This window comes from Grammomys surdaster, unplaced genomic scaffold (assembly GCF_004785775.1).
Source record: "Grammomys surdaster isolate TR1022 unplaced genomic scaffold, NIH_TR_1.0 139, whole genome shotgun sequence".
In the NCBI taxonomy this organism is placed as follows: domain Eukaryota; kingdom Metazoa; phylum Chordata; class Mammalia; order Rodentia; family Muridae; genus Grammomys; species Grammomys surdaster.
The window spans coordinates 13,741,633-13,758,052 of record NW_021604597.1 but is presented as its reverse complement, the minus strand read 5'-3'; the positions used below and the strand labels follow the sequence as shown (position 1 = coordinate 13,758,052).

The 16,420-nt window shown below is 40.7% G+C and overlaps 2 protein-coding genes across 4 annotated transcripts in view; both read right to left on the bottom strand.

Annotated features, from left to right (window-relative positions):
- LOC114617876 (voltage-gated potassium channel subunit beta-1) overlaps positions 1-16,420 on the bottom strand; it is a 390,507-nt gene that overhangs the window by 240,600 nt on the left and 133,487 nt on the right. The window lies entirely within an intron of this gene.
- LOC114617878 (voltage-gated potassium channel subunit beta-1-like) lies at positions 4,266-6,643 on the bottom strand. Its single transcript, XM_028763550.1, has 2 exons — positions 6,377-6,643; positions 4,266-4,360 (listed from the first exon to the last, which is right to left on the bottom strand). Exons 1-2 carry the CDS (start codon positions 6,595-6,597, stop codon positions 4,354-4,356), a joined length of 228 nt encoding a protein of 75 aa, XP_028619383.1. The 5' UTR covers positions 6,598-6,643; the 3' UTR covers positions 4,266-4,353.

The following is a 16,420-nucleotide window of genomic DNA, read 5'->3' as shown; positions in this document are numbered from 1 at the left end:
TCTCAGAGTCCTCCCTAACTGTCAGTTCCAACAAATAAAAATCACTGCTGGGCTTCTGGTTTGGTTTCCAATCTGGGGAACAGAAAACCAGACTGTGATGATGTTTAAATATATTTCAAATCTCACTTTTGTGAGGGCAAGGTTTGTGGAGCTGTCTCTAGTAACATGAAAGGTGCCCATATGAGTATTTCTGCCTAGCACTGACACGTGGCCCCATCTGTTCACCTGACCATGGGTTAGTGATCTCTTTCTGAGGGATGAGTACTTTTAGATGTTGTGATGGTATCTACACTATCATCTGGATATTAATTCATGTCTCAGTTTAGTATATACAATCTTATAGATTTGATGTGGTGGCGCTTTGTGGTCCTTTGCTTCTTCTCAATGTTAAAAAATGGGCCAAGACTCAGAGGTTGAAAAATAAAAGCTAAAGGACCACTAAAGACTTTGTTCTTGGAGTCAGGAGGCTTGAGGTTGGCCTTGATCATCCCCTTGAATCCTGGATAACCTGAGAAAATGGTGTTTTACATAAAGCAATGTTACTCCACAACTTAGTATCTGAGATTCCCTCAGCAAGCCCCAGTGACAAACCATTTACTTAGAGTGATCAGACTATCTATATTAATACTTTCAATACTGAAAATATCTGCAGTATATTCAGGTTCATCACAAATTGGTCTCAATTTATTTTCTAGTTCTAATTAGGATTTCTAATTCTAAACTGGTGACAGAACTATTTCTTAAGTATGAAACATAATTAGCCACTGATATGAAATCATTTTTATCATGTCTAATTAGTATTTGTCTCAATGGCTTTGACAGTCTTTAAAGTATTTATTTATAAATGTGAGGAGGTAAGAGGACATATTTCCAAGAATCAATTCTCTTCCTCTACTGTGGGTTCTGGGTGAAGCCAATTGTTAGGCTTGCACTATGTCTTGCTGACCCAGCTTTGAAATTCTGAATGGATACTTGTGAACCAATGTTTAGTAACTCTATTATTCTCATAAAGGCATTTTTCTTGCTTAACAGTAGTTTTGAGACATACTCAAAGAAGCCAAGATTCCCCTATTTTGACCAAATTTCTTTGCCCCAAATCTTATACTACCAACTTCTGAATCTACCAAAGAAAGACCGTTAATTTGATGAAGTAAGTTTGAAAAATCAAAGTGAATCTTGGGAATTTGATTTCTCTTGTGAATTTGATAGGATCCTATTCTCTTCTCAGAATATTTAACCAATCCTCATAAGTTGAAAAGTTTGCAGAAATGAAAAGGAGAAGAACTTCTTTAACATAATGATGCTTCTAAGGAGAATCATTGAGTGAACTAGAGGTTAAAGACTTCATGAGGAGCAACCAAGGGAATGAGATGGTTCTTCAGACTTTGTGGATTAGTTCCTGCACATACACAAGTGCTCAGGCCTGAGCAACAGCACATACATACATAGCTGCACACGCCCACCCTATACTTACAGAGCCATGGAACTCGGACATTTGCCTAACAATATCCGGGGGGCCCCCTTCCCTCCTACACTTTTCTCACCATCCCATGGATGCCAGACTTCTGGCTGCTGCCTTGCAGAGGTGGAATAAACTCTATGAGATTGACTCAGCCACTACTTTTTAGGAAGGTTCCTCCACCTCCCCATTCTCACCATTTGGCTTTGAGGCAGAGAGGAAAGCCCACACCCAAGGGTGTCAGTGCAAATCATAATGGCATTCATCACATTTTCCCTAATTAAAAATTTGGCGTTTTAAATAACCAGGCTACTTCCTTCTCTGGACTAAGCTCAAATATTTTCATCTGAAGCACAGCTACAGATCTGGCTCTTCTCCTGCATCTTTTCAGCACACCATTTTCTCCCACTTTCTCCACATGAATACACCACACACACACACACACACACACACACACACATACACACACACACACACACACACACACTGTGCCTTTTATGCAATCAGTTGATAAGATTGATCTTTTCTCTGAATTTCTTTGATTTAAAATCCACCCACTATTTGTGGGAGGTAGCAGGCGATGGATGCAACGTGTGCTTGAGAGATGGGACTCCAAGGAGCAGCACAGAAGCAGCATCTGGGACAGGGTCTGTGCCTTTTCCGTGCAGTTTGGATATTGCTAAGATAAAGAGTGCTATGAAATTCAATGCACATTCTTTTTATTTCAGATCTAAACTCCTAGATCTTGAGAGAGCTGCCAATGTAATTGTTGCCTAATTGAACGGTGAGCAGACACTGTTCAAACTCCTTGGTGGGCCCTCCATTGCTGATGGTCACCCTATGTCTGGATGTCTTACTCTACATCCCCTTGATACTGCAATGTGACCCCCTTTGTGGCTACAAGATTCTCTCTCCCTACTTCTCTGAAAAAAGTCCTCTGAGGGGAGAAAAGGCCATTTCTAAAAAAGACAACATTCTGTCCATTTCCAATAATATATAGTCTTAAAAGAATGAAATTACAGAGATAGACGGCAGATTAGTGACTCCCAAGCACTAGTCACTGGAGAGAAATCAATGGGCTTAAAGCAATAGCTGGGAGAGTCCTTGTAACTGCGGAAACACTGATTCCACACTGTGGTGAAACCACATAGACACATCCAAATGAATACATGCATGGCTGGTGAAACTAGAAGCAATTCTATTTTACAAATCAGTTTTCAAGTTTTGAAACCACTGTATCATTATGCTACCACTGGAAATTTAATGGGTCATAGATATTGTCTGTACACTGAAAAAAAATCTTGAGCATCTGTAATTATTTTTAAAAGTTTCATGGTAAAATGCAGCTAGCTACAAACAGAAAGATTTGAAGTTCCTAATGGAATTTAAAGATTATTTTTCAGGTGTTAAATGTTGCTTTTGCAAAGAAAACTTTAAAATATTGCAAAGCCTATCTTCAGCCTCACGTACACTAACTGCAAAACATGTTTATGTAACTATATAGTGGGAGGTCATATTGTTATGGCTCAGATTTTCTCAATAAAATTGAGTCTATCAATATTTAAAGTATTATAGACCTAAAGCAATAATTTCAGAACAGGAAGAGGGGTTTGATAAATACAAATAGGTTGTTATATAATGACAGAAGCTCCAAACCGTGATAGGCATTAGCAGCTGTAATATTCTGAAAAGTTCCCTTAAAACAGAACAACTCCCAAACAAACAGGAAAAAAAAAAGTTAGTGAGGAAACCTGGCTTAATCTCTGATTAGCTCTGTGTGGGTTGAAAGGTTCATATACATAGGTATATCTGCCATGTGGAGATCTATCATATATGCTTGCAGAATTACCATAGGAAAAACTAAAACAAAGCAACTGTTGTGGATTACCAAAGCACAGGACTGTCCTAGATATAGACAGCCCCAGAGTAAATGTAAGGAAGAATCTCGTTACTCTGCTAACAGTAACATTTGAACAGCAGCATGTTCTTGTAGATTTTTTTTCCATGAAAGCCTTGAAAAAACTAGCCAGTTTGATGTAAGATTCATACACAGTTATTGTGTTACTATAATTATATTTGTAAAATTTAGAATCTTGCACACATATATTGTTTCTCAGTTCCTGGTTTTGTGGGGTCTTGATCTATGGTTGGTATTCTTAGCCTTAAAGACTTGAGACATAAATGTCACAATCACTATAGAAGCAGAAAGAAGGTCATTTATTTCTCAAGGTTGTAAGCAGGTCCTCAACTGTCAGAAAGTCCTGGCCCCTTACAGCAAGGCTGAACCTGAAAGAGTGGCTCTGCACAGTGAGTGGAGATCTGGACAGTTAGATGGCGAAGATGAAATCACTCCACACAGACAAAACCGCAGCTGGCAGCCTCAAATAGCCAGGAATTTGCTTAGTGCACAGCCCTACAATAGTGTGTCACAAAAGAAAAAAGTTGAGTATCTACTTCCTGATTATGGTAACTTCTCCCAGCTTGAAGCTAGTTCCTAAGCCCTGTTGGCTTCTGCATTTGAGTACCCAGTTCTGGTGTCGAGAAGGTGTGTAATGAATTATCACTGACTAAAAGAATACTGCTTCACTCCACAAAATTCCCATGACAATTTTTGTTTAGTAGACACTTCAGGTTCTGAAGGAAATGGTGAACAAGATTCCTGGATTCCCTCCATTCCCTCCTTCCCCCGGGAGTTCATGACTATTCCTAAGAGCTCCAATGTGGAAACCATCTTCAAGAGTAAGAGTGTTCTGATCATAAGCAATCAGTACCTTACTGTTCTCCTTTGTTCCACCAGTCACTCCCCGGATTATGTAGACGAGAGAGATGATCACCTTCCTTGTTGCACAAAATCATTTACTATTTATTCTTAACAATCACTCCATGCACTCATACTATATCCTAGATGAAACAGTGAAACAAAAACAAAATTCAGGCAACAAAAATATTGCCACTATTTTGGGCAAGCACATAATAATGTCCCAAGTCCTCTATAACCTAAGAAAGCTCGGCATATATATGGCATTATCTCATAATCTGTCTCATACATATCAGTTTGAGTAGAATTTAAAAGAGGGAAGCTGCATTCACACACACATGAAGCACCTGTCCTAGCTGGAGTGGTTCTGAATGAGAAGGAGTGGAAAAGAGTCATTTTGTTTAGTTACTACAGACTCAAGAGTGCTGAAGAACTCAGATGATTGTCAGTGAAGAGCTGTGCTTAGCTGGAAGGGAGGAGAGACATCCAAATGAGTGCTCCCCACACTGACCTTCTGGGGAATGAGACAGTTACAGTCCAATCCAAGTTTAACTGTGTTGACAGGAAACCTTAATAGAGAGCCCCTGACTGCAGAAGCCCACTAAGATCAAACTGCTTCATGACAAACCCCTGCAACACAATGATGAAGGTGTGACCACAGATAGTAGGGGCGTGACTTTTTAACTTCTGCCTTATGGGAAAACTGTTTATTGTTCTGTCAAACTCTGCAGGTCTCAAATTCGAGTCACCTCACCCTAGTGTGCCTTGCTCTTGGATTCTGTCCTGGAGGCAACAGCTTATCTCCCCCAGCAGCTTAGCTATTGGCTCAGCAGCACTCACCATTCACAAGACTGGGCTAAACAGCTACACTGAAACTGCCAGAGGATTAGAGATTGGGGTCTCATTTGGAGAAGTCATTGTATGGGGTCCTCTGTCCATCAGGAAAGCAAAGGAAAGAGGGCTTACAATGCTGACATTCCACTGGAGTGGACCACAGTCAAGGAGTTTATTTGGTGGCTTGTCTTCACCCTGCAGTTGTGGCCCAGAGCTACTGCTATGACTGGCTTCCTCCAACTCCGTTCACAGGTTTTCTTTCTCAGTGGCTTGAATACATTAGAAGAACAAGACTTGCTGTTGAAGTGGAAGGCTTCCCTTAACTCTGCAGATAAACTTTCACCAAGGCCAACTTCTATAGGGAAGTTTAAATACTTACTTCACACAGACAACACAGTCTTAAACAGATAGTATTTTAATTGTCCTGAGTTCATCTTATCCTAAAATCTGGTCTCTAGTAAATGAGGGAGAGCAAAATAAGAAAAGAATGAACAGCTACACCTGCAAATGAGAATAGCCAAAGACCTCGGAGGATGTGTCAGCTGCCGATCTCCTTTGGATCTTTAAACACTTAGGAGAAGTGCAGCGGGATTACAGAGCCCGTGTCCAGAGTGCTGGTGCAACGTAAACATAATCAAGTGACAAGGGATCGCATTATGGAATGGTGGTGAACTGTTCTTACTACAGGAAGATTATCTATGAAAACAATGAATTCCTTGTGATACAGGGAACAGGAACACAGACATCCATAGGCACTGAAAAGCTGATGCCCTGTATTTAACAACATTCATACTTCATTCATTTCAGGCAGGAATTTAGATTTCAATACAGCAGTGCTCACTCTATAGTTTACCATTATAGGTGTTTCTTGCTACCATAAACCTTTCTTAACAGTTGAGCTTAGCATGTTGCCCTGGTCTCTCAAAGGCAAGAGTGCCGTGTGGGATGGGAAGCTGTTTTGAAAAGCCTAAGTGTAGAATCTGCAGGACAAACACTTCTGCTTTTGACAAACTGTCCTAGCAGAAAAGAGTTTCTAGCTCTTTCGTGTGTTTTCTCCGCTGTCTGGAATTCACTAAGGTCCTAAGGTGTTCATAACACTTAGAATATACAAAATGGGCCACATCTTAAAAATCGCACACAGGCATGCACCAGGCACTTGGGCTTTTTCACCTCTCCCCCCACCAAAGGCTAATTTAAAAAGCAAACACCTGAGAGTTCTAAATTAAGCAAACCAGCGCTGAGTTAAGTCACTTCAAACACGAAGAACTATCTGCCTGACTGAACCTTCAAAGAACACAGAAACCCCGGGTAGAGAGACCTCATACCTATATTTCATGCCAGTCTGCTTTGCGGTGGACTCTTTGAGAGAAATGTGGTGCTGAGGGGTGAAGGTCCCCAGGCTGCGAGCGATGATAGCGACAGTGCGGAATTTGGCCCGGGCTGCGTTCACCACATTGGGGGCGGTGGAGCTCTGCTTGCTCAGAAGTCGGTCCTCACCATTTCGACTCTTCAAATTGTGCTCTGTGCAGGCTATGGAGACTTGCATTGCTTCCCAGGACAGCGCAAGGTCCTCTCAGAACCCCACAGCACAGGCGGTCGGCAGAGGGTGAGCAATTGGGGGGATTTCGGCTGTCCTTTAACCCCTCTTGTCCCCCTTCTTGGATGCCTTCAGAGGAGTCCCAGCAGCTGACTTCAGAACCCACACAGTGATAGGAGAGGCTGAGGTGTAGGACAGAGTCCCTGGGACCCAAAGAAGTAAACAGCCAAGCTGGAAGTTGTCTCAGCAGCTGGAGCGCGTATCAGCCTCCCCGATCTTCCCAGGCTGTGATCTCGGCCGATTAAACAGCCAGATCCATGTGGTCAGGAGGCTGGTGCAGAAGCCTAGAGCTGAGCATTCATGGTGACTGCACACAGCCCTGCCTGGAGCCAGTCCGAGGTGCCTGAATGCAGAGGGCTGGTTTCTGGGCGCTGGCTCAAAGCAACGCAGGCATACCGCAAGATGCGCTGCCAGCACCCTCTGGATCTCAGGCAGGAGGCTCAACTGGAGAGGAGCATCCCAAGAAGCAGCTAACAGCAAGCAGGGCCCCGCGGACCCGTGGTCTCCATCCACTCCGCCTGTCAATTACCTCCCTCCCGTGCTTCGGAGGATGCGGAGGTGGAGGCTTCTCAAGACCCCTCCCCACTCATCCTCCGGGCAAAAGCTGGGTCTCCAGAGCCAGCACTTACTTGGTTGGCGACTGCATAAAAGAGCTAGGAGGTCCCTTTAAGGAGCGCCTTGCCTTTGTGTGCAGTGGGAAGGAAAGATCACTGTGACCACTCCTTACTGGAACAGGACTGGGAGGGCTGTTCCATCAGGGGGCTCTGCCTAGATGCCACCAAAATCTTGCTGCAGCACAAGAGTTGAGATGAGGGAAGGCTGAGTGGGGTGCTCCTAGAACAGCACGCTACTGATTAACACGTGAATACTCTTCTGACTTGCTAGAACACAGCTTGGAATTCAGCTATTAGCCTTGTCAGGGTTCATATTCCCTCTGCATGTTGCTTTTTATGCAGATAAGTTAGAAGTTTCCTGAAAAGCCACAGTGCAGTCTAGATGGAGTGGGGTCTGCTAACTTACTGCAAATTTATTTAGAATACCACAAGTAGAGACCCACACTGGAGGGGACAGGTGCAACGGGGGAGAAGAAGGTCAGCAACATTACCCAGAAGGGTCGACATAGTAGCAGGATCCATACATACTGTCATGGCCACGGACAGCAAGAAGTTCTGTGAGCTGAGCTTGAACCCACATGAAATTCGTTATCTTGTCTGGCTGGATGTCCCATTCAGAGCAACTGCCCAAGAAACATGCTCAGACCAAACTATCAATTAGTTGATAATTTATCTCTTCATTTGAAATATGTGAGAAATAACGCCTCCTGTGGATTATTTTCCCCTAAAGCTTCTTTCTAAATGTGATTCCTAACAGACCTCACTGTCAAGGAAGGAAACAACAAACGCTATTTGTGAATCCATCTCTGTTCTTGGCAATAGAGATCAATATAGAGGGAAATTTAGAAAGCTCTGTCTCAGTTGTCAAGGAACGGGTAATCTGTGTGGGAAGGACAAAGCACTCTTGTCTTCAGAGACTTTGTTGAAAATCACACTCTACATGTCCACGGGAGTGGTACCCACGGTAAGCACACCAGAAGGAAGAAGGAATGAATTTCAGGAGCCTGGAGAACATTCTTCACTTTGATCCATTACCCTCACTTTAGTAGAGTTCCTGTTAGTATCTGACTCTGCTACTGGGACACATGACGATGTCCAGAGTTTCAGGAAGCACATGAAGACTCGGGCAGCCCTCCCAGAGGTATGGGACTCCCTGGTGGCAGTACAATGGGTCTGATTTGTTTATCAGGCATACAGGGAAGCATGTTCAGGGATGACATACACTGCCTGTATAAATTAATAAATAAAACCGCTGCTCTGGCCACTTCTGCCCGAGCAGATGAAGTTGTAGAAATGAGATCCTCAAGGAGACTCTGTGCTTGTGTTGAGATTCATGCAAGACATCAGGTCAAGACATCCTTGACCCTCCACACTTATTCACTCTTTCCCTTAGAAAATCAATATGTTAATTAAAAGAGGATATTTAGGATGGGTGAGGGTGGAAGGGTTAAGGGGGCACCTCTTCTTTTTTCCCAGGCAGGAATTCTGGGACACACCTTTCTTTAATCTTCATAATAAACAGTGGGCAGAGAGGAAGCAGATCAACCTTTATTTTTGCACACTAAGCCAGCTCATCGGAGATGATCAACGTGAATTGGGAAAGCAGTCAAAATGAGAAGAGGAAGATGTGGGAGGAATCAAAAGAAACAGCTTGTAGAAAAGGAAAGGGGGGTGGGGGGAAGCAGGCTGGGAGCAATGGAGTGAGTTGATGCCCTTCAGGCCTGAGGTGTCAGGAACCAGGGACTTCAATTTGGCCACTGGCTGTTGGGGAGGGGAGGTGGGCAGGGGTTCAACTGAGAGTGCTGCCAGCTTTAAAGGAAGAACTAAGAACTTTGAGGGGGGGAAAGAGGCCTGGACATGTTAATCAATGTGGCCTTTAGATTTGTTAAAAGACTAGCAGAGAAATACCAAAAAGCACAGCCTAGCCTAGATCAGGGAAAAGATAATCTGAATAAGACATACAAGGCAGAGCATTTGTGACCCCCAACAGGACCACACAGAGCGCTTGCTTGGTCTATGGCAGGTACTCACTCTATAAATAATTGAGAGGTGATAAGGAAATAAAGAAGGGGGAGAGAGGAAGGTAGATTGGATGGGGAGATGTCGTTTCCTGGATAAACTCCATTCTTTAAAAACAACTACCAAAGAAAATCCTGTGCATTTACTTTGAAGCTCAGCCAGTGTACTGAAAAGGAGTGAATGGCAGGCCCACATTTTTTTCTGCTCCTCTCCAGTGTGATCTAGTGTCCAAGCCTTTGGGACGTGCCTCACAGAGAATCAAAGATCTGAGGCCAGAAGATGCTCACAGTGCAGGTTTCTTTCTTGCTGACCACAGTGAGCCTTTCATCTCTGACACCACACAGGCATTCTGACAGGCAACCCCACAGCTTCCCCAGATATCCTCACCCTTTCCAGCAGTAAGGGAGCAGTCAATCTCATGAGCCTGGAAATCAGATAACAGTTGGCTGGAGAATGTCCATTCCTAATAAGTTTGCTAACAGGCCACATGCTAATTAAGCTAGGGAAATTAGACTTGGAATGTGTATCTCTTCACTGTCACACAACAAGAGTTAGAGGAGTTCTCACTATGAGAATTTCAGGCTTAAATAGACATACAAACCTGCACATAGATTTACATAGACACACATATGTATACATATATAACACACATACACATATGTGTATGTGTATATATACCAATAGTTATATATATAGTTATAGTTTACTTATAATTATAGTTGTAGGCTAGATTATCTCATCCAAAACTTCATGTATTGGGGTCCTGGTCTCTCCCCAGTATCACAGAATGTGAGTATATTTGGAGACAGTCTTTAAAGACATAACAAGTGTAATGAGGCCATAAGTATGAGCACTAACCTAATATGACACATGTCCTTATAATAAGGACCAGGGCCAGACATGTGAAGACACAGAACAGAGGGCCATCTACCAGCCCAGGCAGAGTCCTCAGAAGAGCCCAAGCTTGCTACTTTGATCTCAGAGTTACAGTCTGTAGAACTAAGAGAAAAATTTTTTTTCTCTTGTAGCTGTTCAACTTTTAGTACGTTGTTGTGTACAGGTAGAAAATATAATTTATATCTATAATATTCTTCATAAAAAACTATTGGCGCATACTAACATATAAGCTTCTAAAGATCATTATTAGTCATGACAAATATCTTTAGATATACTTCACACATCCAAAGCTGTTAAGAATGGTCTATAGGAGGATGATGAGTTCTAGCCAGCCCGAGTGACACAGCACAACTCTGTCATAAAACCCAAAAGACAGACAACAATCTACAGATGGGAAGCGATGGAGAGAACACCACAGCAGTAGACAAAGCCCACCTGTACTGACAAAGTTTCACCTCACCTGTAACTTAGGAGTAAGCTGTAGCTTTCTCTCACTCCTTTCCCTCAGCTGAAGCATTTGCAGGGGTGTGGTGTGTGTGTGTGTGTGTGTGTGTGTGTGTGTGTGTGTGTGTGTATAACTTTATTTTGAAGACCTTTTGGTGTTTGTGTTTTGTAGATGTCATGACTATATCCCTAAAGTCATATAGCACAAGACCAAATTATTGCATACTCTTTAGTTTGGCCAAGATCTCAGTGGATTCCTATTTATTACCTAGTAGTAGAGTTTTAGCATTAATATCAACCATATTGGGTCTTGGTGACAGCGCTATTTAAATGCAGATGACAGGATGTAAAATTTGTATCCCAGGGCTTTTTGTTTTCATAGTCATCTCCGTGTTGGGACCCCAGGGGCAGGGGGAATTGATAACAGATGTGTTGCAACAGAGTTGCAGCTTAGCATGAAGCTCCTTCTTCCTCTGCTTCTTCCCTTTCCTTTGCTACTGTAGAGGATGCTTACATTCTTGGAACCTTGGTTCCCTCACAGAGACATAGTGCCATAAGAGTGTGGCTCTCCAGAGGAGCCATCCAATATGAGCTGCATTCTCTGATTGAGGAAGCATGAGATGCAAAGAAGGTAAACACATTCAAGATGACTCTGGAAGAGTTGGGATGTAACTGAGGAAGCCTTCCTCTGGATGTTTGGTTCTTGACTGCTATGCATATTGCTTTTCACTTCAGAAGGACTTCACACACACTCTCCTTTGAACACAGCTTAAAAAGAAATCCAATTACCATCATGAGTGCTAGACATGAAATCAATTTAGAAAGTCTAAATATCAACTTAAAAAAATACTTCATGACTTTTTATTCTTATCCTATTGCTGTAAAAATTTCCCAATTACACAGAAAATTTTTGGTTTATTCAATTTCTTGCCAGTGAAGTTAGAACCATTTTTTTTTTACTGGTTTCGATTACAACTTATGGTTTATATTCCATTTGAAAGCACAGCCAGCAGGAGCCAGGAAACATTCAATCATGCAGCTAGGCAAAATTGAGAGTTATCCAACACAGAAAAGAATCTGCTAATATCAGAAGCATTTTAAACATGCACATGTACAGATGGCAAGCTGCTTCCTGTGCCTGTAATTTATTACTTATTATATTCTCACAATTTTAACCTACCACGAGAATGATCATGATCCCATATGTACATCAACAGAGCCTTTACAATGGCAAATAAATCAGAGATTAGACATACAGATGGCTTTTTCTGATGAGAAGAAACTTGTAGGTGTCTAGTCTTCAGCTTTCTAGAAGAACGGACTTACAAAGAACCCAGTATACTCAGAGCAAATTCATTTTCACACACCAGACTCTATTCAGAAACGAAGCCCAGTGAACCAAAGGATGGACCCAGCTTTAGTCCTGGGAAGCAGAGCAAGGGCTTGAACATGAGAGCTAAGTATTCTGTTACTGTACTACATTCTCCAGCTGGCAATTAACATGTAAACTACATCCATAGCAGTGGCAATTATTTCCTGAATCCAGAATATTCTGAAATATATGAGCCAAAAATTCCAATGTTTTTCATAAATGTTCACACAGGAAACATGGTACTCCAGTATTATATAGAAAGAGTTGTGGTGAAATTGGAAATTCACAATTCAGTTCATTTTGTTCTTAGTTTGGCCAAGATCTCAGTGGATTCCTATTTATTACCTAGTAGTAGAGTTTAAGCATTAGTATCAACCATATTGGGTCTTGGTGACAGCGCTATTTAAATGCATTTCACGGTAGGTGATCTCTCATAGTTTTTAGGAAAACAGAAATAAGAGAAAACAAGACCTTGTAGTATGCCTACCATTATGAATGTTACTTTTCTTCCAAATAATTATCCATTGCCATTAATTTCTACCGTTGGTTATATTAGCATCAGACAATCTTAAATGTGTGCTGTGTCTTTTGTTAAAAGATTTTCTTGAGAAGTTTAATTCACAGCGAAATTATTTTCAAAAATAGAGCTATTATATATAATATAATCCACAATAAAATTAACCAAATGGCACATTGCTATTTCATGTACAACAAAGTGCTTATTTAAGTATGCCATGAAGCATATGATTAATTTTCAAGTAATTAAAAGTGTTTTTAGTTTTAGAATTCCTCTCCACAAAAATCACCATTTTATGAACTTAAAATAAAAATATAAAGGAAATAAATTGTTTATAACAATATTCTAAAATGTGTTCACATTTAGACTTCAAGTTTCTGATCTAATGCTCGAAGGTATCACTATCCACACCTTTCTTCTATCATATTTGTGTTTTTCAAGCAACACTGCTTAAAAGCATACCCAGCTGTTGTCTCTCCCCACTAGTTATTGGAGCTAACTCTCAAAGTGTTCCAATGCACATCTGTGAGCAATGGTGACCATAACATCTCAACAGCCTGGCCCGCAGCAAGTAAAGTTAACAATTTCAAAAAGAAAAAAATTCTTCAGAGAATTAATGAACTATAATTTTTCAGATAGGATATCATAGACCTTTATCCTATGGCAACTTATATCTGAAATATTCCAAGCTGAATGGAAGAAGAAAATGCTGAGTATCTATTGTGTTCTAGGCACTGGGGTAAAAGCTTCCATGCTGATTACCTTAGTTCAGAGGAAAGAGAAAATAAGCTATTGTTAGTCATTTCAATCAGCTGAAAATTAAGTGTTGTTTAGGTGATTACATGAACATTCATAATCCATCTTGCAAAGCTGTAGTGGGGGAGGTAGAGTATTGGCCAGCATGTGCTTGTCCCTAGATTTGATCCTGAAGTCTACTTATACACATAAAATGATAACTATCTGAAGTAAATGACATGCAGTTATATCTTTAAAAACCCACAATGAATTGGGTTCCTGAGGAACCTCCCACAGAAAGCCATCTTTATAAGATGAAGCTGAAAAAAAAATCCAACCTCCAAAATGTTACTGAGACAAAAATCACTGGTTCAATTTAAGTTTGTTCATCTGCTTAGAACAAGGAAAGCTATTATTATACACATCTTTTTATCTCATAACGGTAATATATCTTGTAAAGAGTCTGGTGATTTGTTTTTATTCTATTCATTTATTTGAAACAGAATTCTCATAAAACAAGATCCAAGATTATATGGGATCATTTTTTTTATTTGATTTCACTCCTTTAGCAGACTGAAAAGGTTAATGCAAGGGACCCATTTAGTCTCTCACTACATTTAAAATGAAAATCATCATGAATACACAGTTGCTTAAGCTTTCTCTCTCACCTCACACCCAGAAGGATTGCTAGTCAAAAAAAAAGGGGGGGGGGATAAGAAAATATCAATGACAAAACTAGAAAAACAATTAACTTATCCCTTCTCTTGACTCATGTCCATTGTTTCCTTCCTTCCTTCCTCCCTCCCTCCCTCCCTCCCTTCCTTCCTTCCTTCCTTCCTTCCTTCCTTCCTTCCTTCCTTCCTTTCTTCCTTCCTCCCTCTCTCCCTCCCTCTCCCTCTCCCTTTCTTCCTTTCCTTCCTTCCTTTTCCTTTCTTTCCTTCTTTTCTTTCTTTCTGTCCTTCCTTTCCTTTCTTCTTTCTTTCTTTTTTCTTTCTCTTCCTTTCTCATGTGTGTGTACATATACATACATGTATATACACACACTGTTGGATAAGTTCATAACAATGTATCTTATAGTAAAAGTATAAAATTCAATGTTAAGCTCCACAGCTTCACAATAGCCATTATAGCTATTATAACTGTGTGGAAGTTCATTCAGATGCAAAGTCTTTGGGTCTGGCTAATCTCACTATGTAATGCTTTTTATTTGAAACTTTGTTACAATAAAGTTTTAATTTAAAAAAGGTGGGTAATATGGGAAGGCACATTGGTAGAGATTTAAATTGGGATAACCATTATGAAAAACTGTATGGAAGTTCCTTGACAAATTATAATGTGTAAAACATATGAGTCATGCACTCTGTTGTTTAATTAATAGCCAAAGAATTACATCAACATTTTGGAGAGCTCTATGCATGTCCATAGTCATTGCAGCATTATGACAAAAGTCAAGTTACATAAGCAACCTAAGTGCTCACAAATGGATTGAAGGGTAAAGAAGCATTGGAATACATGTCACGGAATATCCTCAAGTCTGAAATACTAATATTTGCAAGAATATGGGTAAAACCAGAGAGCTTTATGCTCAATTAAATAAGCAAGATGCAGAAAGACACATACTAGGATCTCATTTTCATGTGGACGTAAAATCAGCCAAGATCATAGAGCTGTGGCAAGAGAAGAGTTTATGTGCCCCAGCTTCCAACAGGAAGAGATGGAGGGCTTGGAGGAAAAAGAGAAAAAGGTAAAGAAGGAAGGAAGGAAAAAAGGAAGAAAGGAAGGAAGGAAGAATGGATAGACCTATCCGAGGTGATAGCTATGCTAATTAGCATGGCCATAGTGATGACATGTCTATCTTAGTATGTATATGTATCAAATCATTAAGTTATATATATTAAATACATACATTTATTAATTTGTTAATTATACTGCAACAAAACTGAACAGAAGGAAACAAATAACTCACCCGCTATTATGAAACTTGTTTCCTTCTGATACTCAGTTACCACCCAGATATCCAAACTCGTGTTGAACAATCTAATGGACCATTATATAGTTACATTAAAAACAAGTTCCTACCTTAAAGAGAAAACAACCTCTCACTTATGTTCAATCAAGTATCATATTCTCTGAGGTTTACTACAATGCATATGTACTACTTTTCATAAACAAAATGAAGTAAAAACTTTAAAGTGATTTTTCTATCATATAATTATGCCAAGTTTTTAGAGGAAATTTTGGAATATATAGATAAATTCTCTCAAGTTTACATAAATCCTAGTCAGAGCACTGAGTGAGATATACATAGGAAGAAAGGAAGTCACTGTTTGTTAAGGAGACTTAAAATCATCCTGGTCAATATTTCTTAGTTTGTTGTTTTCTGTTTTCACACACAGGATTGTGGTTATTATTAATATTTCTGTTATTGTTGGACACAGCTGAGCATCTTTCAAGGTTTTTAATCAGTTACTTCATGCTATCAGCTTTATTTGTTCTTTTCTCTGTTTTTGCTCTTCAAATTTCTTTTATATTAATTTAAATTATTTTATTTATTTACATTCCAGTCCTTGCTTCTCCTCAGTGACCCCTCCCGCAGTTCCTCATCCCATTCCTTCTCCCTCTTGCCTCCAAGAGGATGCCCCAACCCAGGCCTCTCCCTTCCCTGGGGCTCAAGTCTCTTGAGGATTAAGTGCATCTTATTCCCAATGAGCCCATCCTAGGCAGACCTCTGCTGTATATGTGCCAGAGGCCTCGGACCAGCCTGTGGATGTTCCTTGGTGGCTCAGTCTCTGGGAGCTCCCTGGGGTCTGGGTTAGTTGAGACTCATTTTTCATATATTATCTTTTCTATTTGTTATTGCTGTCACTGATTATTATTATTTGCTACTCAGCTGACTAGCACTATGTGCTGATGAGACAAAAAGGTGGAAGATTCAGCAACCCTGTTTGTGGCTTCCTAGCTGGGAGTATGCAGGCATGCATGACCAGCTGGCCAGCGTGAATCAAATCAAATGCAGGTGATCTGTCCTTTGGAGGAAAAAGAAGAGACCCATGTAGGCTGGGGCATTAAATAAACCACAGTGGTATCAGAGAAATCTCTGGGCAGTGAGGACAGAAAAGAACTAGGCAGAGAGAGAGAGAGAGAGAGAGAGAGAGAGAGAGAGAGAGAGAGAGA

Excerpts from the sequence above, each read along its gene's own strand:
- LOC114617878 (XM_028763550.1), bottom strand. The coding sequence starts at position 6,597 with ATGCAAGTCTCCATAGCCTGCACAGAGCACAATTTGAAGAGTCGAAAT.